General features: G+C 40.3%; 1 protein-coding gene across 1 annotated transcript in view; it reads left to right on the forward strand.

The window, feature by feature from the left end:
- Positions 1-11,410: 11,410 nt before the first annotated feature.
- Positions 11,411-26,129, forward strand: part of TAFA1 (TAFA chemokine like family member 1) — a 192,265-nt gene continuing 177,546 nt past the window's right edge. The window contains exons 1-2 of the mRNA XM_088528312.1: positions 11,411-11,985; positions 13,980-14,100. Coding sequence (XP_088384438.1) covers positions 13,983-14,100 — 118 coding nt within the window. The 5' untranslated portion in view covers positions 11,411-11,985; positions 13,980-13,982. The remainder of the gene's footprint in view (positions 11,986-13,979; positions 14,101-26,129) is intronic.

Consider the following 26,129-nt stretch of genomic DNA (forward strand, 5'->3'; position numbering starts at 1 on the left):
ATCTCAAGGAAAAGGGACATACTATGTTTTCCCATGGATGCAGCTTATACTTTCTCTCATATTCTCAGAAATACGGAGCCTTGATATGTTGCCTTGCAGGGGTAACACACAAAAGGGTGTATGCCTAAGTTCTGGTTAACTCTACCCTAAAGGATGTTCTGTCATTCTGCAAGAAACAAAGGTTCCTTGGGTAGGAGTTTGGAAAAGCTCTAACTTTGTGAATTATTTTTTTCAGGCAGTTCCTGTCACATTTATTGTTATGACTACTGTTACTGTTATTGGCATTTTTGCCCATAATTGCTCATGCATTTTCACAGAGCAAGGGTAAAATTTTTCCAGTCCTACTCTCATATCTCTGAAACCAAAAAATTCAGAAGTTTTCACCAGCCTGCCTATTATTTTGTTTGCTGCATAGCCCTTTCCCTCCTGAACAGTTGCATCCAGACGAGCTTACATTTGATAGCTTGTTGTCATTTCTCTTTGTTTTCTGTTTGTGAGATGCTGATGGCTTGTTGCAAATTGGAGAAAGCTCCTGGCAAATCAGCTGTCTGGATGAGCTGCAGGAGCAGGTTAGCTGGGAATAAAACCTCCCCAAGACACAAGTTTAATACTGTTTGCATGACTTTCCCTCTCCTATTTGCAGTCACTCTGGCTTCAAAGAAGTGTTTTACAAGTTCATACATTCAGAGCATTGTAGAGAAAAGTATTTTCTCATTCTTCTCATCAGCTACTCCCAGAAACAGCCTGACAACAGTTGGTAAAGGGGAGGCTTTTTAATATTCTGATTCCCTTGGAGCATTAGCAACTAGCAAGATGCAGGACACTTATAGGTGTTACAATATTTTTTTCTGTCATCCTTTCCACCTTGTCTATTCCATTTTAATATGTCCTCATAATTGTGATTTTCTGCGGGCATAATTAGTATTTTGCCTTCTGAATGCAGTAAGATGCATCTACTGGTCTGTTTGGAGGCTGAGGCAGAATGTATTGTTTCTCAGTTGATAACATTTTAATGTTCTCAGGGAACACTGATCTATTTATTAAAATTACATTCCTATAATACCTCAGATGAAACTGCTATAACTCTTTCCACATGTATCTTTCTAATGTCCTTGTTTTAGGCATGAATTTTCTTCAAGGGCTGTTATATTTACTTATTTATTTATTATTAGGGATGTTACAGATTGAGAAAAATAAAGACAAGTAGGCAAACTGTAGCTGAGAGACTCTTATCCTAATAAAAATGTACAGTGAAGTGGAGAGGCTGTTATTAAGGTGAAAGTCTGTCCATGAACAATGATAAAACACTCACTGTCACCAAGACCATCAATGTTTTCTGCAGTGCCTCTCTTGTAAGACTGTAGGTTCTCCGTTTTTGACTATATCTTATCAAATTAAGAAACTATCAACACTCTCTGATTTCATGCTCATTAGGAACTTTATCCTTTTTTCCCATTTCACTGTAAAATCATATGCACAGATAAAACAGAGGTGGTTTCTACCTAAGGTGCTAACCCACAGATTGCAATATGAGCCAACCGGTGGACATGACAAAAAGATGAGAGACAGAAGATAACAGATCTTGGATCTAGATATCTACTGAGATAGACCTTTGGTGACCAAGATGGACCTTTAGTGTCATTCAGGATGGCTGTTCCTATGAGCAAGCATCAGTTGCTACCCCCTGTTGAAGGCCTGTGCCTTACCTCCTGCCATGAAAGTCGATTTACTCTCCATTAGGTTTCCACATGGTTCCCAAGGCAGTAGAATATAGCTGAAGCACAAGAGTGCACTCCAGGAAAGCTAAGTGCAATACTGTAAAAGTAAGTGACAAGACATAAAGACATGTATTTACTTATGTTTCTAGCAATTTGATATATTAAGAGAGTTGTATGTACTTGAAATGGTTACTTCTTGTCATTCTGAGTTAAATATGAGTTAATAGCTAAAACAGCAGCTGGCTATTACACAGTTTAGTTATATTTTTATCAGCAAAATCTATTAAGCCAGTTGTGGGTAAAATATCTGCAAGAGTATGAAAGGGACCTAGACGCCTAACCCCAAGGACTGGTCTCAGCAGCACCTCCAGTGGTAGCCTATAAAACACTCCTTGGCCTTTAGAAGCTGCATTATGCAAGATCTCTTAAAATCCCTTTTATGCTCTGGCAATAGAGTGAGTGTAATAATGATTCACTATTACAAGCCAGTGTTAGCTCAATACAGATTGATTTGGTTTTAGTGTCTTTTCGTTTAAAATACATTTCCACATAAATGGGTCTGGTATGTTCAAACTTCCTAAGTAATAGTTCCACCAAAATTCTGTAATAAATAATTATAAATTACCCTAAAAAAATCTACTGGAATTAAAAATAAATCATCAGATTCTCTGTTCAACAGCATCAATAAATCCTTAGTCTATCACAGCATACACTGTTTACATTTGCCTAGGGGCTCTAAAACATTATGAGATGAAATGATTTTCCTGTTCCTTGGTGTCTGGCTGCCATAGAATTTAAGTGTTTCATGAGTTTAATTGTGAAGAGAACAGTTTAACATTTTTCAGCCCACTGTGGGGAAATGGAAGGAGGAGCCAACTGGATGTTGTGCTGCTTGTAAAATAATTCATATTTAAAATTTAGCTGTGATAACTGTATCAGGTGAATTTCAGAAGGCCAGTAAATGACCCCATGGCCATTAAAGCCTCACAAAAGCTGTCAGGAGAAAGCTTTAATGTCATAAGTAGGGCCTAGCCTTCTGCTCGTGGTGGGCTTTCACTCCAGGTTGCATAAATTTCTTTATTTATGCAACATTAAGCTAATTTTCACCATTTCCCTGAAAATCTATTAGAATTGCTTTCAGGCTCTGAGGAAAGTATCATATTTCATTGCATGAGAATTCATCTGTCATACTCAGGAGAGACAGTTTATATCTTTAGCAAGTAAAACCTTGTAAAAAAGGCAATTGCAATCTTCTGTTAGAGCACAGACAGAATAACAAGAACCACATTGTTGCTTAGATGTAAAAAGATTTTTTTTTCAATGAAAGAGATTATTCCAGTTTACCTTGATTACTGAAAGCAAGAACAACATATCACTTGAAGTCTACTATACTACTTTCGTACAATTTAGGGAATGAAGGAGGATTGCTGTACAAACCAGAATAAAAAGCAAAATCACTAGTTGAGCCTCCTTTAAACATATGCCCCTGTATATTCTCATTTTCAAATCTCTATTTTCTTGTCTTGGTCCTTTCTATTCACTTTTATCTTTTGCAAGCAATATGGGAAGGATTTCTGTGCAATTTGTGTACCATCATGTATTCTGACTTCTGTGCTTGGCACGCAGATTTCTGAATGGGACATCAACAACAATTTGATGTACTGAGCTACCAATGCCAACAAAACCTAGTATTTTATTCAGCAGCAAATGACAACAACACCTTTGAAAACCTGAGAAGAAGGTGGGGTAGTAAAAGCGATGTGTGGGAGAAGATAAAGCACATAAATTTCAGCTGCCAAGTGATAACACACTCCTTAGTTTCCTGAAGATAAATTTGTGGCTTCCAATATATTTTAGTGATAGATCCTGCATTGCAAACTTAACCTAAATTATCCCTTGTAAATTTGTTTCCAAAGTGGGATGGGTGAGGAGGAAGAAAGCAGAATTAAATATCATATAAATTTTACAAATAGCAAAGAAAAATCAGCAGCAAGTCTAAGAGTGCTACTGACATTTTTAGGGAGGAGCAAAATCTGTCAGATATACTGTTCATCACTCCTTATTAATTATGGTAACTAGAGCCCTACATTCTGCACTGTGTGCTGTGCATAGCTGTGCTTTGTTCAAGAAAGAAATCTTCCTTCGGGAGATTTGCTCTTTATTTGCCACCAGCTTAAAACATGTTTTTAATATATATTCACTGCAAATGTGTGCTTCCAATCTTCCTGTTTGGCCTAGGATCTCTCTAGGACATGCATAGCAAAATACACTGAGACAAGTGATTTTACTTCCAAGAAGATCACTGTGCAAAGTGTTACTTCGGTCCATTTAAACGAATGCCCAGATACCTGCTCAATACATGTTCTTTATCACTGAAAATTGGCAGTGAAGTGAATGGGTCTCTTGGACTTTGTTAGTACAGTAGGGTTAAGAATGGCACAATCTGAGTGGTGGGAATTGAAAGAAATAAAATAGTAAATCTGGAAACAGAGCAGATAGGAGACTGCAGCACTCCTGCACCGCTCTTAGGGTAGAACTGTGCATTAGCAGATGGCAGTCTAAAAACAATATGTGCCGAGAGAGTTAGCAATGTATGGCAAGATTTTCAACGCCTACACAAACGTTCAAGAGAGTATTGTCTGTCAGGGGCGGTGTACAAATTTACAAGTTGCTTTTGTGTAGATTTCTGAAGCTATTATCTGCATATGATCAGCTATGAAATGTTAGAGGCAAATTCAAGGCAAATTTTTACAAAATGGAACATGAGAACTAGTCACAATATTAATCCATATGTTTTGATTTGAGTGTTTCACAACTTACATAAAACAGCCCAGTTATTGGTAGATCCTACAGCTGGGTGGCTTATGAGAGGCAGCAGAGAATCGCAAGTGAAGATCAAATCGTGATCCTGCCATCTGCCTGGAAGGAATGATTATATAGGTTTCCTGCCAGTCAACCAACCTGTCTTGAAGCAAAGACAGCACGATATATGATTTTTTCCATGCTCATTTCATGCACTAATTCTTTACTGGCAAAGCAACCTTTTTACTACACGGGCACAGCACACAGATCTATGCCATGGCGCTCTGCTCAGCTCAGAAAACAAGTAGATGAGATTTGGAAAGGAGCACTTGCTATGTTTCTCTTAAATAATGACAAAACCCATAGCTGTGGCATGGAATAAAGTCTTAAGTCTTATGGGTTTAAGTCTTACTGTCTTATAATGTCTCTTAGTTACACAAACAGTGACTTAGTCCAAAGTATCTAAATAGTTTTCATCTTGCTTTCAAAATAATATCATCAGGGATGTACTGGCTGAATTTTCACTTATTTTGCATGGAAGAACTTTCCCCAGCTCTTGTTTCTTCCTCTTCTTTAAGGGAGTCCTTTATATGTGCTGCTTTTCCATGGTATTCTTTTCAGGAGCATTACTGAAATCAGAAATTGTCCTTTGTAGTTTGCCTGCAATATCATCTTTTCAAGGGTTCCCTTAGAATCTTCAGAACATTAATTTAATCCATCAGTAATCAAAATCACCATATAAAGCACATGGAATCTGGGAGTCTATTCCAGCAAGTGGGAGCCTTGCTGTTCCTCTGCAAAATACAGGGCATTTTACCCATAACAAACTGCAAAATATTTTAAGATCACATAGTGAATCCATTATAAAACTTCACAGCTACAGGGAGAAGGTAGCAAAGAAACCTCTTCATTTATTACTGCTTTTCCACCATTGGCTTTCCTTGTGATAAGTGCAGGCAAATACACACATTTGCAAATAGGCTATTTGGCCAATGCCCTGGTAAAATGTAAGAGCTGAAATTCCCCTGCAGCTGGGCCCAGCACAGACTTAGATGACTTTAAAGTGCTATTTTCAGGGTGCTATAAACATCAGAAGTGCAACACCACAGAACTGAACAGGCTCCTAACATATTCTCTTTGCAAAGGTGCCAGCCAAATGTTGTTATTAAGCAAGGTGCTGGTGAGCACAGGTGAGGGCAATTTGCTGGGATGAGTATTTAAGCACCCAAGCACACCTGTGCACCTGGATGTTTCTAGAGGAAGTCTGTGGTCCTAGTAGAGCTTCTGCTTGCAAAAGAGTCCTCTGGAGATCTCTCACCAGTTAAAAGCGGTGGAAAAGTAGCCAAAAGGTTATATAAACCTTTGGAGCTTAGAAAGATTGGAGGGACATTTGGGAGAAGGGCTAAGCCTTCTGGGGAGCTTGGTTTTCCAGTATTGATGTTTGGGAGGTAAGTGTTTGGAGCTGGAGGAATAAGGTCCCTGTTGTGTCCCAGACCCTTACATAGGGCTTTATTGGTGTCTTGGAGGAGCCCTCCCCTCCTGCAGGAAGGGATTGGGGTATTGGTGAGTGTGGGTGTCTCTGCTGGGGTTTCTGGCTGGTTTTCCTGGGATTTACTCTATGTGGGAAGCTAGGTTGACTGGGAAGCACCTGCTGCAGTGCCCTGGAGCTTGGAAGGATTAGTTGCAGTGTTCCAGTGAGGAAACTTGTCTCCAAGTAGCCTCCTTTCTATGTTGATATTTGCACTGCATGAACCCTGACACAAGAGGCTTGTTTCTCCTGCTAATAAAGCATCTCTTCTCCCGTTGCTTTCAGCTAATGGAGACCTATTGCTTGTTTAGATTTTTCTAGAGCTAGTACTGTGGTGAAATTAAAAGTAGCAAGGACAGCCCTGTGACTGACCCTAGACTGGCCGTAGTGAATTTGCTGCCCAGTAAATCTTAACTGCTTTGTCTCTGATTTATTTACTTACATTGTGAATATTACAAACATATCTGTTCCCTTCATCTTTTGTCCCTAAAAAAAAGTCTATTTTCACCATGCACTCACCACCCCCTACCCTTGGGGATTGATGTTTGGCATACTACAATTGATTAATTTTTTGGATGTGGTTGTAGCTGGTTTGGAAGAGCAGATGCAGACTGACACTAGTAATGGATTGTTATGATACTAGGAATATTTCAATAGACTTTTTTTTTAATGAGTTCAGCTGGGCAATGTAAGAATACCTGGGCTGAGAACTTGCAGATTTGTGACAGGCAGAAGCTGAGAATCAATGAGAAGAGATTCAGTATTTTAAAAGTGGAATGATCTCTACAGCTAATGTACAGCTGGTAAAGGATAACAGTATTATTACTTGACAATAACACCAGGACTGGCATCACTCCAGGGCTGTTTTAACTTAGATGCCTTTGCTTTGCTGGTGTCTCTAAATTGAAACTAAATAAACAATTCCTCTCCATTATATGAAGGCTATGTTTACCTGTCATGATGAGCACAGTGACACTTTCACAGTTATATTTTGAATAGACTGGGTGATATTACAATTTTGTTCCTTGATGATAATGTACTGTACATGTAATGCCTCTTGCTACTCTTTAGCAAGTACTGATGGTCTCTCTTGCTGGTTAATAGCAAGTTATAGATAAGGGTCATTTTTTTTTTTTTGGTGCACTGTCCTACATACTTGAAAAATAACTAGGACAAACTTTTTGATATAAACTTCCTTGACAAATATAGATGTGTTCTGTCTCTTTTTTTTTTTTTCTTCTTCTTTTTTTCTTCTTCCCCCCTCCCACTTAGGCATGGAAAATTTGTGAGAAGCAGAATCTTAGCCTCACAAATGCTGGAATTGTGAAGGCTGGATCTTCTTTTAACAAGGCAGAAGAGCACCTTTAAGGTAGGCTGGAAATAATACAGTAGAAGTCTTTCCATTTGTGCTGTGCTCTCCTACCCTTCTCCACTTCATTTGATATTCAGGTTGGTTGTTTAACTGTTCATTTCAGTTCATGGTATTTATGGCGATTTAGCTTGCTTTTTTAATGGGTCTAGGTTATGCCATCTTTCTGATCTTTCCTGTGCCTTTGGAATGTCTGATCAAACTAAGCAAGGCTGGAGAGATGGTGACAACAAGGAGGGAGGTGTTACAAGGATGCCGTGTGAAAATGGACCCTAGGAAGTACCTTCTCTAGGTGGGAAGGAGCCAGCAGGTTTATGGGTGCCAACCACATCAAGACAAGCTTCTCTAGGCATCTGTCTGTGGCTTACCTGGGTTAGGAAGATTTATACTATTGGACTGAAATGTATATGCCCATAGAGTGGCCAAAGGCAGATCTGTGCATGTGTGAAACCCTTGTAGGATGGGAGGATGCAGCTTGGAGGAACAGGGAATACAGATCTGTAAAAAGCAAAGCTGCATTGTCCCAGGAGCACTAGAACTAATGCGTTTTGCATTTCAAAGGTGGTGAGCCTATTTCAGACCCTGTAAAATATATGTCTAGGATTTGTCATATTAAATCTTTACATGGTAAAAGATGTGTGTGGCAATAGGAGTGGGAGGTGAAAGGAAGAAACACAGGAGGCAACAATTAAAAATAGAGGCCAGAGGCTCTTATTCAGGTGCAGCTCCCAATCTACTGTCTGCATGGGTCCAATGTGCATATGCCCCATTATTGAGTGCCACTAAAACTTGTGATAAATAGAGGTCCAGGCAAGGAGTGTTATTTTTGTTTGCTTATTTTTATCATTCACTTGACATTTCTAGATAAATAGTAGTGTGAAGAGCACAGTCAATATGTGCAAAGGAGCCTATCTCAAAGGCAACTTGATGTCTGCTGACTGCTTGCAGCCTGCTTCCACCTTGGAAATGTGTGCTTCTGCAATGGACTTGCTTTTGGCAACCCCAGAAAGTCATCCCTCATCCCTCCTCCAGTCAAGAAAGTTGTGAACAAGACTTCTGTGCTCTCACCTCACTAGTATCACTCAGCACCCCTGGTCTGTCTCCTTTATTGTTTGTCATCAGAGTAGAGGACCATATAAGAAATGGGAGAGATGAGAAGACTAGACCTGAGGCATGTATGTGAGTGCTAATTGGTTGAGTTACAAACTTATCCCTTACCTAATACCATCATTTCCTATTGCCTTTTCTGTATGTTTGAGTCTTGCTCCTAAAAATGGGTAGACTTCAGGTTTATCCATTCCATGGCTGCTGCTACGCAATGGGAGGGAGTTGAGGGACCAGACCTCGTTCTTGAGTGCTCTGCTTCTGCAAAGGACTGCAGTCCTGTTTGCACCTTCCCAAGATGCTTCTTCAGACAGATTTTGATGTGTTCATGAGGTGACTACACTGGGTGCAGGTCTCCCTGGGCTGTATCTGCTTTTTTGGCTACTTTTCCCGTTTTCTCAGACCATGCAGCCCAAAGGCTCTTTTGTCCCCTTCCAGAGCCAGGGTCCTTCCTGTTTCAGCACTAAACAGCACTGCTACTGCACATAAAGGTTTGCATAAGGCTTTACCCTATTTCCTTCAGAGAAATTACTCTGCCTTACCGCTTCCTGACAAAATTTTCCAAGAGTTCCATAGCGTGCAGCCTGTTCACTGTCACTTAATGTTAGCTTGGATGACAAGTTGACCATGTGTGTGCCCTCGTGGCCAAGAAGGCCAATAGGATCCTGGGGTGCATTAAGAAGAGCGTCTCCAGCAGGTCGAGGGAGGTGATCCTGCCCCTCTACTCAGCCCTGGTGAGGCCACATCTGGAGTACTGTGTCCAGTTCTGGGATCCATGGTACAAGAGGGATGTGGAGCTGCTGGAGAGAGTCCAGCGCAGGGCCACAAGGAAGATCAGGGACCTGGAACATCTGCCCTATGAGGAGAGGCTGAGGGAGCTGGGCCTGTTCAGCCTGGAGAAGAGAAGGCTGAGAGGGGATCTAATCAGTGTATATAAGTACCTCAGGGGAGGCAGTGAGGAGGATGGTGCTGGCCTCTTTTCAGCACAGTGGCCACTGACAGAACTAGAGGAAATGACCAGAAACTGAAGCGTCAAAAGTTCCACAGGAACTTAGGGAAAAATTTCTTGACAGTGAGGGTGACGGAGCACTGGGACAGGCTGCCCAGAGAGGTTGTGGAGTCTCCTTCTCTGGAGATCTTCCAAACCCACTTGGACGCAGTCCTGTGCCATGTGCTCTAGGTGACCCTGTGTGTGCAGAGGAGTTGGACTAGATGATCTCTAGAGGTCCCTTTTAACCTGAAACATTCTATGATTCCTATGTTCATTTTCCAATCCTGTCAGTTAGCCCCCCTGTTCAACGTGTGAGTTTGGGCATAAGGAGGGAAAGTTGCTTTCCCTGTTGGGAGGCATTGACATCTGAGCTGGAAAGGGAAAAGCAAAACCCCAAAGCGTCAGGTGAGGATGACACCATGCCCAGCTGAAAGCAGGGAAAGAAGAGTTGTTTTGTATCTTGTTGGTCCACTGGAAGTTAAAATTGGCAGCAAAGACACCAAAGCAGGTGTGAGGGAGCTGCTGCAGGACTTGCCAAGGACTCTGCTGCTCCTGTCAGATGCTGAGAGCCGGGGCAGAGGGAGGCTGGAAGCGCAGCCTGTTTAATATTCTCCTCCATTGCTCTGATCTTCCCCCTTCTCCTGTGGCAGCAACACGTCCTATGCCTCTGTGGAGCTTGTCCTGTGCAGAAGCAGCATCTGCTAGGGGTTATGGTGGCATTAGCCTCATGGAGCGGGTGGGCAGCAGCCCTTGGCGGAGTGACAGCTCTGCTGCAATAACACAAATCTGGGTCTTGTGTAAATCTGTCTCTGCTTGCTCTGCTCAGGTGTGTGGTCACAACCTGTCTCAGGCCTCCCCCTCTCCACAAGGCCCTTCTGTTTCCTGGAAGGTTTTAGTTGTACCATCTCCCCCACTCCCCTGTTCTTCATCTTCCTCCTGCCTTGCTGCTCCCCAATCCTTTCCCTCTTTTGCTCCTCACATGTTCTCGAGGGTGCATATTTAAGGGTGCTATTATTAAATAACTGTGTGCCACTCCCATGAATTTTCATACAAAACACCCAAATAAACACTGAGCTTTTGAAAACATCTTTGGGCACAACCAGGCTTGTCCTGAGCTACCTTCTCCCTGTGGCCACTCTGGGCTCCGCCAGGAGCAGGGGGCTCATAGCAAAGCCAGCATGGGAACCATCCCTTGGTCATCTCCAACTGCTCTGAGATGGATACGTATAGATACTTATTGTGATATAGAGCTGTTGTGAGGGTCCTGTCAGCTTGGAGGGCACCATGGAATCTTAAAATGGAAGTTTCTGTTTTTATCCCTCAGCGTTTTTCCTATTGCAGGCAGAGGTAAATGGGATTTTGGTCATGTGTTACATACCTACAATTGCTCTTTAAGAAAAAATAATTGCGTATAATACAGAGAGGAGGAGGAAGCCAATCTGTTCCTGTAAATGGCCACTTAAGATGTGGGCAATAAATAACTGTAATGATTTGGTGGGTCTGAGCTCTCTTCCCTTTGTCTGCCACGATGCATTGGGAAGGGTTTGTCTGCGAGCTGTAAGGGAAGGGTTTGATTCCCAGGTGCGGCAGAGAGCTGGGAAACCCATGGAATGGACAGGGTTATTCCTGCCGTTTCTTTTCTGTCTCTCCCTTGTGCCGTTATGCGCTTTCCTTGCACCATAAACCAGGCTAGGCTTCCTTAAGTTTCGCTTGCCTCTTGCAAATAAGCACGAGGGAGCCACGCCACGGGAATAGAGCTGCTGCTGGCATAATTTAAGCGTGTCTCGGTTTTGTCATTGGCCACGACGAGTCCTTTGCCATTACAACTGTGTCTTTCCACCGCCGGCTCTTCCACCTGCCTCTGCCTATCTCCGCTGGCGGAGGAGAGCGGATGCTTTTCTGCATCCTGTGCTGCTATTTAAGTGATGCTCTGGGCTCGCCGGGGCTCGTGCGGGGCTGTGTCGCTTTAAGGCATGCGATGCTTCCCGAGAGGGGATGTATTGAAATAGGCGACAGTACTTACAGCATCCTATAGCAGCGTAGGAACGCGCGGCAGCCGCTCGCTCGGCACTGCCCGCGCCGGAGCAGAGCTGCTCTGTCGCTGAACGGACGCCGAGCCTCGTCCTTAAGTAGAGTGGGAGCTGCAAATTATCTCAAGATCACTTCAGAGGGCTCGTCAAGCAGAAGGTGCTGCTAGGAGATGATTTAAAGGTGAAAATGAAAAGGTTTCCACCCCTCAAACCTTGGCCACTTTTCTGACGGCAGAGTCTGAGTGCTCAGATGTCTTCTTTACTCTGGGAATAGGATTTGTAACGGAAAAGACTTTTTTTTTTTTTTTTTTTTTAATCCTGATAAAGAAGATTATTGGAAAGCTGTTAAAAATCCCTTATTGTGGTACAGATGGATTTAAAAAAGTGTTAGATCTTTCCAATGAACTCTAATAGAGTGTTCTCCTCTTGGTTGGATTACTCAGGTAAGGAGCTTCTTTAGGATTTAAGATTCAAAAGTAGATTTTGAACTGAGATAATAACTGGAGGAGACTTGCTGTGTTTCTTAGTAGTAATAAGATGCTCTCTGCATAAAACTGGGTGTGTGAGATAACAGTTTGCTAACAGTCAAGTACATGAAGAAATGATTGTGAGAAATGCTTGGGATTGAGCAAAAGTAGTTTGAAATAGCATTGTTTGAAAAAGTATTTAAAAAATGAAACAAAAAAATGGAGAGCTAATAATCAAAATAGGAGATGGATTAAGCAAGTCTTCTTTCCATGTGATTAAGAATAGGATGTCTGAAGAAACAGTCTGCTAAATGTTCCTGTATCGAAGTTTGGCTTTGCTTCACTTTGTCTAGGACTTATAAAGTTCAGTTTAAATAAGAGCCTGAAAATCCTGAAAATGTGCAAGAGTCACCTTTCCCCTTTCTCATGTTTTGCAAAAAGCATGGGAGCACCCAAAATGACAGTAATTCCTGAGGATGCAGGAAGCCCCCGGGAGCTCTGTTTTGCAAGATTACTTCCTCTGAGAGCAGAGGAGGAAAAAGTATACTGTATACAGTAAAGTAAATTGTAGGGAATTAAGCTAATTGTGTGCCAAGGAGTGCATTAAATACCAATTGGAGAGAAAGGCATAGCTAATAAAAATATTCTCTTAGTGTTTTCAATTAATTATATTTGTAAGTTTATGTCTTTTTTCAGACAGTTACTGTCTAAGGAGATTCTCAGAGACCGCCTAGTTTTAAAAATAAGAAAAAAATCTAAATATGTGTTTTATTAACATTTAGATTTCATTATTATTTAATGCTGCTAATTTTTCTACTGCAGAAATCCTGCTGCTGATAGGTCACATACTGACTGCTTTTTCCTTTAGTTTTTCCTGTGAAAGCATAATTTTTCTATGCACGATTCTTTGATCTTACAAAGTCTGTCTTCCTCCGTGCAAGCTATGTTGAGCTGATTGGGTTATTAGCTAGAAACTGGCATCGTGTCATTGGCTGAAGAGCGAGTGCCTGAAGTTTGATTAATTTGGTGATAGGAAATGCAGCAGACGGTGTTGTGAAAGGAACTGGACGATGTGTAGCGTAGCTGAGCCTTGCAAACCTCCCGTTGCAAGCATCAAGAAAGAGCTGTTGAAATTTAAACTCGGAGAGTTTAGCCAGTTAGTGTGATAAAGAGTATTATGAAAGTACCTATTAAAATATTAGAATAACAAATGACTCTTTTCCTTTGTGGAAAGAAAAATAACTCTTGTTCTGATCTGCTCTGTAGAAAGATACAGCCTGCTATCTAATCCATATGAAATTCAGTGGGGCCGTACTTGAGCTCTTGTGCACTGGTAGGTCAAATAAAAGCAAGCTGATTTTTATCGAGGGATTAGAACGCAGTTCTGAGAAACAATTACTTTGTTTAGCAGATAGCTCTGTGATTAAAAATTAATGCTCACAGAAGTCAAAAGCACTAATTTACCTACTGGGTCAGCGTTGGCCTTCCAGGTTGGGGCATGGAACATGCCTGAAAAGCTCCTTGGACATCTCAACGCTGTGTGCTGACCTGTCATGTACTTAAAGTAGCTCTGATTCTGCCCAAAGATCACAGTTTTTGGCTGGCCTTGTGAATCGCCCCGTGCAAGTTCAGTGCTAGAACAATGTGGGAGTATTTCCCAGCCCTCTGTTTTTAATTGTTTTGTTTTCTCTCTCCTCTAGTCCTCGGATCATTATAGTTTCATATTTTTGCCACTAAATTATTAAAGTTATGCAGGCTCTTGTGTTTACATCCCGTTACCTCAACCATCCTTTTTAGCCATGACCTTTGCTGTGTGACAATTGCAACCTGCAGAGGGGAAAATAAACCAGGAAACAAAGAGGTTTAACAAAAAGGATTTTTTTTCTTGAAATAAAATGTTGTAATGGAAGCTGACTATTCTGTGTGCTGTGGGGTGATGGATAATAATGTCTGTCTAATATTTTGTTTAGAGAATGGCAGTGGTCTCTGCAATGTCCTGGGTCCTGTATTTGTGGATAAGTGCCTGTGCAATGCTGCTCTGTCAGGGGTCCCTCCATCACACTTTCCAGCAGCATCACCTGCACAGACCAGGTAGGACTGAGATTGACTGGGGAATGCCATGAGGCTGCAGGCTGTCTGCCCATGCTTTTGTCTGTCTTGATAAATGATTGAATAATCATGGAATCCATTTTATTGTTTAACTTTGAGTTGTTTGCCTTGATACTGCAGGGTGTCTTTTCCAGTCAGCCTAATGTGTGTTGTGTTTTGCCAGTCTGATTTTGAAATATTCATCTTTTAACATTGTCTTCTACCAACTTTCCAGTGTGAGAATCCTACTTGGAAAAAGAAATTAATTTCCTTGTCTCTTTGCCTTTATTTCTACCTTCCCCTTCTCCCTCTCCATTGCAGTAATGAATGGAAGTAGAGTTTGGCAAAACATTTTAACAGCTTAGTTTTGGGTAACTTTGCTAACCCAACTGGACACAGGTTGGTCCCTTAAAATTGCTATTAACCAAATTACTATTATTGAATCAGTCTTTAGTGTTTATCTGAGGTCAGGTGTTTACCTTGGTGTAAATGCACAATAGAATTATTTGGGGGTTTTCAGGTTTACTTCTGAAAAGTGATGAGGTTGCAAAAAAAATGTCATATGCAGGAGAGTTTGGGCTTGTGCTTCAGTGGAATTAAATGTATATAAGATCAGAATTATTCCCATGGGTTTGCAATGGCGAACTTAATTCATTTTGACTATCCTGATCCACAGAGGCAGCACATTAGTATTTTTTAGTGCTCTTGGGCTTTTCTTAATAGCAATTGATCATGCAAAACTTTTGAGTCTTAATTACATTTTGAAGCATATGTGCCATGTTACAAATTGAGGAGTTGGCATAGTCTAACACAGTGTTATCATCTAGCTAAAATTAGACAGGGCAAGCATGGCACTTCATAAATGCTGATTCAGAGAAAGGAGGGAGAGCTCTGAAGAGCTTTACAAATGAAGATGGAAAATCTTAACCTGTAATGGCGCATCATTTAATATGTGGCAATTAATACTTGACATTTTTGGAATTACCGTCAAAGTGGGATGGTGATTGAACAGTAAATGTTGTACAACTTATCTGGGAAAACTTTGAATCATTATTTTCTTTGTCCTAAAGTTGCAGATACTGGCATCTTCTTGCTTGTTTGTAATAAAAGTTCTATAACAGAGCACTAGACTTAAATCTTTGATGAAATTACTCTAGGTAGTTAAGTTATTGCATTAGACTAACTAGTAAGAACATCTTTAGTAGCTGGCAGTGGAAGTTTAAGAATATTTGAAGTTTGAGTGATGCTTATATTTGGGACCTGCAAAGAAGGGAAGAAAAGGTTTATCACAATACAATAGTGAGGAACGCTGCTGGTAACCTGAGGCTGTCCGTCAGTGAAGGAAATAATAATATTAAAAAACTCAGCCCAGCTAAACAGATAGGTAAAAGGAAAATGTAATCTTCTTTTGTAAAATCAGTTGAAACAAGTGACATTATGAGAAAAAATGAGAGCTGGGCAGATCCAGAGCTCTGCAACATTTGCCTAAGCTTGAAAAATCACCTCTTTTATTAAGCAAGAAGAGCTAGACACTGAATGCATACCAAGTGTTGGGGAAATGTGAAAAATGACAAAATCTTTCACTCTGCGATGTGATGCAGATAGAGCGAAGGTTTTACAGCCGCCTCATCACCTGCTTAGAGCAGGGCTTTGCCTCCTGCAAGCCTCTCCCAGCAGCTTCTGCGCGCGCCGCGTGAATAAGATTGATGGTGTTCGGATCCTGGGCAGCCAATTTCAGTCTCTCAAGAAATAATCCACTGCACTGACAGATGAGTGGAATTTGATGTGATGTTCACCTCGGATTCAGCTCGTGTTGCACCTGGGAAGTGCCAGCTTGGGAGTGTCCTTTAGGGAAACTGTTAGATATTTTGGACAATTTCTGCTGTCACAACAGAAAATCAAGAGTGTTTTCCATAAGGCCATGAATTTGCAGTCTGCCAACCGAATGCAGAAGGTTGTACATAAAAGGGATGGAAATATGTTAACTAGCAAACTGAGTGATTTTAATGTATTCAACTGCAGTCCCCAAGCACACACTATTTTTCATATTTATAATATTAGGAATGCGTCATTTACTTTTAGTTAGTCACTGTGTAAGTAAGATGAAAATGTTCAGCCAAATAAAAGTGAATAAAAATGGATGCAGATGAGCCAGTGCATAATCTCAGTAATTTAATATTTGGTATATGACATTTCAACTTATTGAATCATGGCAAATATAGCTGTAATCAATAGCATGCTCAGCATACCTTTTCTTTCAGTCCATGTTCTTCCATAGATAATGAGATGCTCAGAAATCAGAGAGGTTCGGAGCAGTTCAGCTCCAGCACAGGAGTTTCTGCTTTTGTAGAAGGTAATTAAAAAGGCAGATTCCAACCTGTCTTGTGCTGCTTGTACTTGATGAATGTGAGAATGTCATTAAGCACAAATAGGTGCAAACAAAAAAATCCTGATTTATTGGATTTAGCATAATAAACTTGAACTGAACTCAACAAATTAACGCAGTGAATAGACCCATGTACTAGTTAAGCCATTTTTAAAATAGTAGAAATTGTGGGCAGTCTATGAAAAGGTTGGTTTATCATCGAAGCAGTTTTGAGTTTCCTTCCCCCCGGCCCCGCAAATTTCTTAAGCATAAGTGTCTGAGTGGGCTGAAATAGATTTTTACACACTGTATGTGCAAACAGATGAGTTTAAAGCTTCCTTTTGATGTAGTATATGGTTTTATAATTCAGTACTACTTTATTCAGGTAGACAACTTGGCAGAAGGTACAAAGCTTAAAAAAAAAAATAAACCACTTCGTGTGACAGCATTTGTAAGTGAATGCAGGTTTATTTTCTGTGAAATCTTGGCAGAAGGGCACAGATAGCAGGGGCATAGTAAATACTCCTTAACTATAAAATGGATTGTGCTATGTTAATTTGTACCTTTTCATGATTTTTTTTGCCTCATTAACATAATGAAAGGTTTAAATTCCTGCTGTTAAGTACCCTTAAGTATTGGTGAGTGTTTCTTTTGGATATAATAGGTGAGGTGGGCAGGGTAGAATTTTTACACCTGGAGTCAGGGCCAGAGGAGAAGAGCTTGTTCGCTTTGGTGTAAGGCAGCAACACTGCTGCAGTGTAATTCTCCTTGGGTGGTACAAGTGCTTTTCTGCAATTCTTTATATGAATGTATTTCATTTCCATGAACATTGTTAGGCAAAGGACACATGAAAGCATTCACAGGAAAAAACTTTGTGTGGGAACAAATCTACTAATCTTTTATTTTTTTCTCTCAATCATGTCTTTCCTGTATGATTTAGTAAGAAACAGCAGAATACTACGTTGGCCATTTTAAGCTCTAGCATGTGCACAGTTGTAGAGCTGTTGAATTGGCCTGAGGATTGGAGTGGACAGGTTGTGATTTGCAGAGCCAGGCAAGTGCCGGTGATAGTCCACTGATCATCTGATTGACAGCACTGACTCCATCCTGGAGGCATGAAGTAGACGCTGGCATTCAGCAGGACAGTAAGATATTAATAAATCCGAGTGCTGTCTTAAAGTGTCCAAGTCTAATAATAAAAAACTCTCAATCTTACAATTAGGAAATCTTTCATGGTTCTTTTCTGTAAATGAGACTTGTTCTGCACACAGAGGACCGTGAGGTACCCTGTATTGTAGGGGGAAACAAACTAGTTGCACATGGTTACATAGAGTGCTCTTTAAGTCCATGCAAAATTATCAGCTAAATGCTAAGGATATTTTTGGGGATTTCTGTATGCTGTGAAGATGTGGGGCAGATATGACCCTAACTGTATACCTACAATAGCAGCACTGACTTTTGTATTTCTGCTGTTTCAAAAATAGGCCTCCTTAGAGGAAGAAATCATGAACAGAATCAAGGGTGCAATCAAACCCACATCTGTGAAATACCAAGCTTTAAATATTTACTTTTATTTTAGTAGTGGTTAATCATGTGCCAATTAAAAATCTTCTCCAGAAGTGACTCTCCAGCCAAGCTGTGAAGAGAAAAAATGGTATCAAAGAAATTCTGTACAAACTAACAAGTGACATCAACCTAAAAGTGCTCTGAGCGTATTTCTTAGCAGCCAGACAGCATCTTACAGCAACTTGAGTCTGTGGCTGTGGGCAAAAAACTTCTTTCTTCTGATCTTGGCCTTCCCACTGATTTTTCTAGCCTTGGGGGAAACAGTGTGCTTTCACATTTCAAAAGGTCCTGTTTCCTTGTGCCCAAATTCAGGGCTCTTCAGCTCAGGACAATCTAGGAAGAATGTTGGCCTGACTCTAATCCATCAGTAAATGTGTAGACAAAGCAATTTCTTCTGTACTCTGCAGAGCAATTGAAATTTGGAAGGCTAATCAAATAGGGGGTTTGTTCTTAGTGTTGACAGCAGCAGGTCAAGGATGAGGTAGTTCGTGTATAAAGGTGCATCACTTCTGTGCCTGGCAAAAACTCTATCCTGAGTGCAAACTGCTGCCCTTGTCCAGCCTCCAAAGTGCCCTGCAGTAGCATAGCCTGGGTTTCTCCCTTTAAGTTTCATATCATTTTATCCTTCCCCTCCTCTAATCTTGGCCTTTCCTTCTGAAAGTTTTCTTTTCCATGCTGCTGGAGAAACACCCTTTTCTGTGAGCAGGATTTATTTTAGCATTTCTGCTGTTTTCTGATGCTCAGTGCCCAGTGGGTGTCTCCATCTCCCCTTGCTTAAAACCTGGACTGGGCCCGGGCTCTCGTTTGACTGGTCTCAAGGCAGGGGCTGATAGGACAGCAGCGCAGCTGGGATCTGAATTTATTGGATTGCCAGTGATGCACAGCAGGGAATTGGGGGTGTGAATTAAGCAGAATGAAGTGATGAAGCCTCATGTATATGTCTGTGACTCATGTTTTTGTGCTCTGGTTAGAAGATTGTTATGTGACAACTTCCCCCTCTCTGGTTCAGCTCCTTTGAGAGCGGCAATTCCCCCTTTTCCTTGGCATCAGAGTAAGAAACCAGTCCTGCTTTCCTCAAAAGCCATCTACATTCAGTGACAGCAGTTCAGGATTAGGCCTTTGACTGTTGTCTATCAATACTTGCATTGTAGTATTAAATTACAGTTCTTTTACTTGGGGTTGGGGGAAAAAGCAGCTTTTGAAAGTGAATTGATTATAGAAATTGAGGAGCTTTTGGAGTTGGATTTTTTTTTTTCTTTTTTAGCGATATTAATAAATATGAGGATTCAGAACCCAGTCCTAAACACTTGCTTGGCAGCTGCTGTTTCAGTGGAAGCTGCCCCTTAAAATGTATCTGAATATTTATTTTATGAGCTGTGAGGGTTTATTTGTGTATTGTGCACTCTGCCACTCACTGAATGAGCAGCTTCAAGGACGATCCTTGCTTCTCAACTAGGAGTGCCAAAGGTCCGGGTCATAAAATGCAAGCTCCAAAATATGAAAATCCAAAGACTTTTTTTTTTTTTTAAGATTAGTGATTTGGTTTTCTGTAGATGAAAAATCTGTGTGAAAAACCTTCAAATCCACTAAACAAAAGGAGCAAAAATCCCATCCATAACTAACCTGCGTGTAAACGAAAGTTATGTTAATGAAGAATTTGATATGAAATAGTCTCTGATTATACATGTCAGCTTATTAGAAAGTGGAGAACTTGGTGTTGTGGTTCTCCATTTTCTAAACAGAACATGTAGCCGACAGGCTGTAGAGCTGAGCTAGAGTCTGGGCTCAAACCTTGACTGCTCACACTGTGACAAAAATTTATTGTCTTTGGTGTCCTCATTAATGCTCCACAAAAATGGAGTTAAATATTTCTGGCAACCAAAGCTTCAGTATAATTTTACTGTATTGTAAAGGATTTATTAATTATAATCTTTTCTTTCAGGGTGTATTTATATTTGATCATGACATTAATTGGTTGCCAAAACAAGCTAGAGTTAATTGTGTTTAATTAAGTGGTTGGGAGCAAGCAAGGATAGTTTATTTGGAAAACTAGTTTCATTGATTTATATGTTTATTTTTTAGAAGAACCCAGATAAATGAAGGGAATTCACTGTTTAGCAACCTTTTGCCCGCATGTCACTTAATAAGCAATATGGTTGTGCCTTTGTTTTACAGATTGAAGGATGAAAAAGCCAGTCTTTTAACTTTTTTATATATAAACCAACTAATAATTAAATGCTTACATCCTGAATTATTCTGAGTTTAAATAAAAAAAAAGATGCAATGTGATCAAGTAAAATGGATGCTAACAATAAGGTAGTATTCAGCATGGTGTATTTTAAAAAACGCATTTGGGAGAAGAATACAACTCTTTCAGCTTCTTTTTGAATTTGGCTAAGGGTGGGTTGGATAAGGAAGTTAGAGTAAAATATGCTATGGAATATAAGTAAATAATTGTTTTTAAAATGCATCTAGGATCAGTTCACTCTTCAGAAGAGTGACTTTGTCTATTACACTTACTGCTGCTAAACTTCAGGACTTTCTGGAAGCCCTAACACTTTCTGGAAGAATCAGTTTCCAAAGTTGTCATGTTGTCTGATTTCTTAAAAAGATACATAGTTTGTTATTTTTATGCATTCTTTGTTTCTGCCTTTACTTTTCTTATAAACATTTTCACCAGCATAAGACTTCTGTTACTCAAGCACCTACCTGAAACATGTAGTCATCCTTCTGAATGGGAACAGCAGTACTATTGGACTTAAATAAAAAATAAATAAAAAAGTTTGCTGTGGCCAGAGGGTTGACATTTTTATTTTCCTTCTAAAACCAAGTTTCCTTTTATGTTAGTGTAATAAAAGGTATTGTCCTAACCTAGAAAACTTGCCTTGCTTAAGTTTGCATGCTGTCAGGGTGACACTGGCATTGTGGTTCTCTGTCTTGAACAGCTTTAATTCAAAGTTCTTCATTTCTTCCATAAGATGCTGTAAAATTTGGGTAGTGCAGTCAGCCAGAAGATGCTACCATGCATTAAAATGAAAACCCAACAGAGAAGATGAAGTTGTTGGAGGTCTTTGAGTTTATAATTGGTTTCAGAGCGCCAAGGCAAGATCAGACAGAGAATGATTATGTCCAAGCCACCTCTTGTCTGTAGTATAAATAATACTGTACTAATAACATATTTTGAGTAAAATGCAGCTTCTTTTCCCAGGTCATTTACAAATTGGCTTTCCATGGCTGAAAACTTATTGCTTTCCATGAAGTCAGTTGCCCTGGTAGTGTTTCTTAACCTTGTCTTGAGTTTTCTGTAGCAAACAGATGACCCCCTTTTGTTCTAATTTATTTTCTCTTGGTATTTCTATTCTCTCATTCTAGCTGACAGGCAAGGAAATCAGATGTGCATCAAATGAAACCATTTGTCATAGATTAGTGCATGCAAATGCCTTGATAGCAGCTGTAGACAAAAGCTTGCAAGGGTCTGAGTGCTAGGTTTGGGAGGAAAAAAAATTAATGAGGCCAGAATACCACGGGTAGCAGCCTCCAAATGAGTTTATCCAGCCCCTAAAAGCAAGGTAACACTGTTCTTGTTCCTCTTTTATCCCAAGACTTAAATACAGAGGAAAAGATGGCTAAGCCTTCAGGGTAATGTGCAGTGAAGAGCTGGGGTATAGTTGTGGAAGAGCTGCTGGACATCAAACATGCTGGGTGCGTTAGTGCATTATGTTATATGTAGCGTGGCTTATATATATACAGAGAGAGAGAGAGTGTAACTCACTAGAAGATCCACAATGTAGCCAGATCACCTGATTTTTTTTTTAACCTTGCTTTTTTACCTAATGCATATTTTATCCTATTTATATCTTTCTTCTCCCTACCTTCCTGTTTATTCAACTTCTAAATCTTTTTCCCTTTGAATCAATTTATTCTCTCTTGTGTCTGATGGCATTCACTTTCCTAAAAGTCTCTTAAATCCTCCTTCTCTTGGCCAGTGCACAGCAGTGTAGTGTTTGTGAGGAACAAAATATTACTTTATTTCACCCCAATACAATAACATCCACATTTTTATGAATAGTGTCAAACATCGGTGTCTAGAAAAATCAAAATGGACCAGTTTGATCAAAAGGTGTGACATGCTGAAATACATGTTTCACTTTATTATATTGACATTGTAATTTGATAAAAACCCTTCTTAATATGAAACTGAGAGGAACATGAATTAGCTTTTCTTAGAAAAATATTTCTTTTTAATCCAAATTTTCCAACAGGATATACTCTGTTTTGTGCCTGTCTCCACAGTGTGAATTGTTTGGCAGTTTCCTTAGCAAAATGGTTTCCTGAATTTTTAGACTGTATGTGAATTGGTGTTGAGTAGATGGTCGTGTGGCATTTTGTGATAATTGGGTGTACATTCCTTCCAAGACTCGTGTAATGTAAGTCACCCTTGAATCATGTGTGCCAAATTCAATTTCCCTTGAAAAAAATCTTTTCCTATATATGTACATATTCTGAGGCGTTTTCTGATTTTTTTTTTCTATTTTTTTCTACTAAACTATTGGTTTAGTGAACAACTTTGAGGTTCTTGGGAACATGTTCTGACCCAATATGGAACGGAACAGGGATTGAGCCTGATCTAACTTGACTAGACCAAACATGGTCTGCTTTGACCATGACCTCCAGAAGCCCTTTTTAATCCAGCTAGTTCTGCAGATCTTTCAAAATATCTGAAACGGCAAAACAAAATAATTGAGAAACAGAGCAAGCAAGATGCCTCCAGCAGGCAAGATGCCTCAGACCTCAGTGTAACAGCATGTGCTTGCCAGGGATAGGGGAAAAGTCCAGTTCAGCTGCTTTTTTCTTAAGGAATTTGAGTTATTTGCTTTTTTTAATTTCTATCCTACAGAAGGGATAGATGGGAACTGTGTAGATAGAAACAACCACAAAGTAGTGTGAAATTTATACTGTCGTTTTTCTGATAAAGATTTGTATGTCTTTAGTATGCTGCCGTCTGCATCTGATGGGCTTGTGCTCTTTAGAAGGTCAGAAGAGATCATCCCTTAGTCTTGACAGCACCTGTGAATTTAAGTCAGCTATAGGAAGTCCAGATAGAGTTTAAAATGCAACCCTGCTTTCAAATGTAAATGTAGCAAAATCTCTTTCTCCCTATAATGCATGTGCATTGAATGTATTAGTACCTAAAGGTTTGGAGGTGCTTAGTATGTGTTCTGTATAATTTTTAAAAAGGGCTGTAACATCAAGTTTTTTTTTTTTATCAGAACCAACTCAAGACATATACAAAATGTATTTGTGCCGTTGTCAAGAGGGAATTAATCAGTATTCCAATAGCAGCACATAAATCTCTGGATCATCAGTATTCGCTGTAACAATCATATAGTTTTACAGGATGCCCAGAAAACCTTCCATTTTGTGGTTTTCTGTCTGGTTTTGTTTTTGTTTTCCCCCTTACGCCCAACTGCGGGATGGTGCATCCTACAGATGCAGGGCATACAACATACATTAAGGATGCATGGGTCACTTGAGCAATCTCCAGCTTGGGCATAGTTAAGGCAATTGAGAGGTGAATGACTGAGATATCGTGTCCCTTAAGTAGATGCTTTAAGTGATAGTAATGGCCATGGCTGGCAGAGTGTGTCCTTTCCCACCTGCTCAAGGTGGACGTCCCCATGGCTCCATCCTGGACGTGGCTTGGCAGCATGTGCAAGCATCACCGAGCTGGGCCACCAACCATGGAGGCTTTTGGCTAACCATTTTCACAATATCAAGCACTTTAGCATAAACCAACTTCACGCAGGCTTAAAATTTCATAGTGGTTAAACTCTAATCTATCAGACTGCCCCTGTTATGGAGGATAAGAGCCTTCACATTCATGTGTTATTTCTTTGTTGGCAAATGAGTGAATTTGTAGTGAATTTTGTTCCTGTGACCATACGCTCATCTGAATCTGAAGCTCAGCAGACGCAGTCAGGCAGCACAGCATTTGTTTCAGATTTGGAACTCTTGACTTTTTACTTAATTGCTTCCTTCGAGAAAGTTAGGCTTTTTCTTTTTGGACAAAAAAGCTTGCATTTTAAATACGCTTCTCACTTGAAAGCTACACTTCCCACCAGAGTTTTGTGCGATGCTCCCAATCTTTCGCAGACAGCATAACACAGATTCTGCATAACTCAAGAGCACATTTGTGTAATGGGTCTGACTTGCAAATCTGTTATCTCAATATGCTTGCAGGCCAGCTACAGCAGCATGAAAACTTGTAGCAAGATATTTTTAATAGGGGAAAAAAAAATCAAACTGATTCACTTGCTACAGTTGAAAAAAGCTGTAATCTCCTGGTAGTTTTGAAGGACACGGATTGCTTTGGGCCTGCAAGATAGGTCTCCAAAGAGGACTGTGCTCTGGGGGCTTTTTGCTGAGAAGATCCTCTTTGATGTTTTCTTTGGCCCAGCTTAAGAGGTTGCTGCTGATAGAGCTGAGACTGGTGGGGTCCTGCACCCTAACAGCCCTTTTTGGCTGTTAGTTGGGTTTTTGGGCCTCCTGGTAAGGCCATGCTTCTCAGCTGCTGGGACCTAGGAGACCCGATGTGCTGGAGGTCTGGCAAAAGATCTGCATTATTTACCTTTCATTTGGCAACACAAATACCAATATTGTTGTGTTTTCTGTCAGGATTTCATATGGTCATGGAAGTATCCTGTGTTCTAGCTCCTGTCATGGACCACCTGGTGATATGGAGGATCTTGGCAATGGATCCATATGTACTGCTGAATTATCATAAAAATTGATCTTTTGACCTCTCATGGTTATGTGCTTTTATGTGCTAGAGGAATAGTAACTGAGTTTTTTCTATTGTGGCAATTTGTTTTTTTGTTCATTTTCTTCTTTTGTAGGCTGGAGGGATGCACAGGGTAACACCATATACTTTGCATTGCAGCATTTCTTCTAACATGCGACTACTATGGTGTAAATAATTGAATTTTTTTGTTTGACAGCTGAAGCAAGATATCAAGTGTTGCTTCAGCACAATATTTACATTTTGAAATTAGTTTAAAACAACTTAATTGTTTTTCTGCTAAACTGGAAAAGAAAACAAAACCTGAAACAATTTGTTCCATTTCTTAGCAGCACTTCCTTCTCTAGCATTTTAATTTAATCGGGCCTTTGCTTACTTGTCTTTTGGTGCTTAGAAAGTAAGTAAATAAGAGGCCAGTGAGAAGCTGCTTAAGATATTCTAATTTTATTCTATTTTCTGCCATAGGGGCTGGCCTGTCATCTCTTTCACAACAGGCCTATGCTCTAATGGTATTGGTGGTAAGGGAAATAATTTGTAGATCCAAAAAAGCCTATCTCCTAAATTCTTATTTTCCATAAGACTGAATAGGACTGAGTAGGGACTGGTAGTGTCACTGCCTGGGGAAGGGCAGAGATTTCTCTTTTCCTCCTTGTTAAAAGAGGGAGTCAAGGCTGTTGCTGAGCTGGGGCTGGTCCCAGGAGAGGAGCATCCCTGGGGCTGACGAGACTATGCTTGTCTGCCATGAGTTAGATGCAGGAAAAGGAGGTTGTAGCACACATCTGAACATCTTTTAAATGGTACTGCAAAATTTATCCTTTGGGAAGAGCCTAATTTGGATGCTTGGGTTCAAAGAAGGGGGAGAAAAAAAAGCTGTGGCATAAGCTACCACCTCTCCATGCAGTGCATTATGTGTGTAGGGTTTCTGTCCTTTCCTGTGTTTAATGACAGATTTTGAGATGACTTCTCCATAATTTTGGAGGAGAGGAAGTCTGCACGCCATCCTATCCCTCCACTGCTGCTGTCTTGGCTGTTCAGAAAACAGGTCAGTGCCCCAGAGAGTGGAGAAGCCAGACTTTGACAAACTGATGTTTGTGAAGATACTGAGGTCTTTAGCTCATCTCAGTCATTTCAAAATTCTCTTCTCTAATGAGGCAATTTTCCTGTTCAAGGTGATAAAACCTCTCTGTGCCAGAACCAATACCTATTCCCCTTTAAGGAATAAACACCTCCAGCAGTTATTGTACTGTCCTTGAAATGCAGACTTGCACATCTCACCTTATTTTGAGAGAATGCTTCTATTTT

Source organism: Tinamus guttatus, unplaced genomic scaffold (assembly GCF_059628265.1).
Source record: "Tinamus guttatus ecotype Peru unplaced genomic scaffold, ASM5962826v1 Tinamus_guttatus_pri_ptg000307l, whole genome shotgun sequence".
Classification (NCBI taxonomy): domain Eukaryota; kingdom Metazoa; phylum Chordata; class Aves; order Tinamiformes; family Tinamidae; genus Tinamus; species Tinamus guttatus.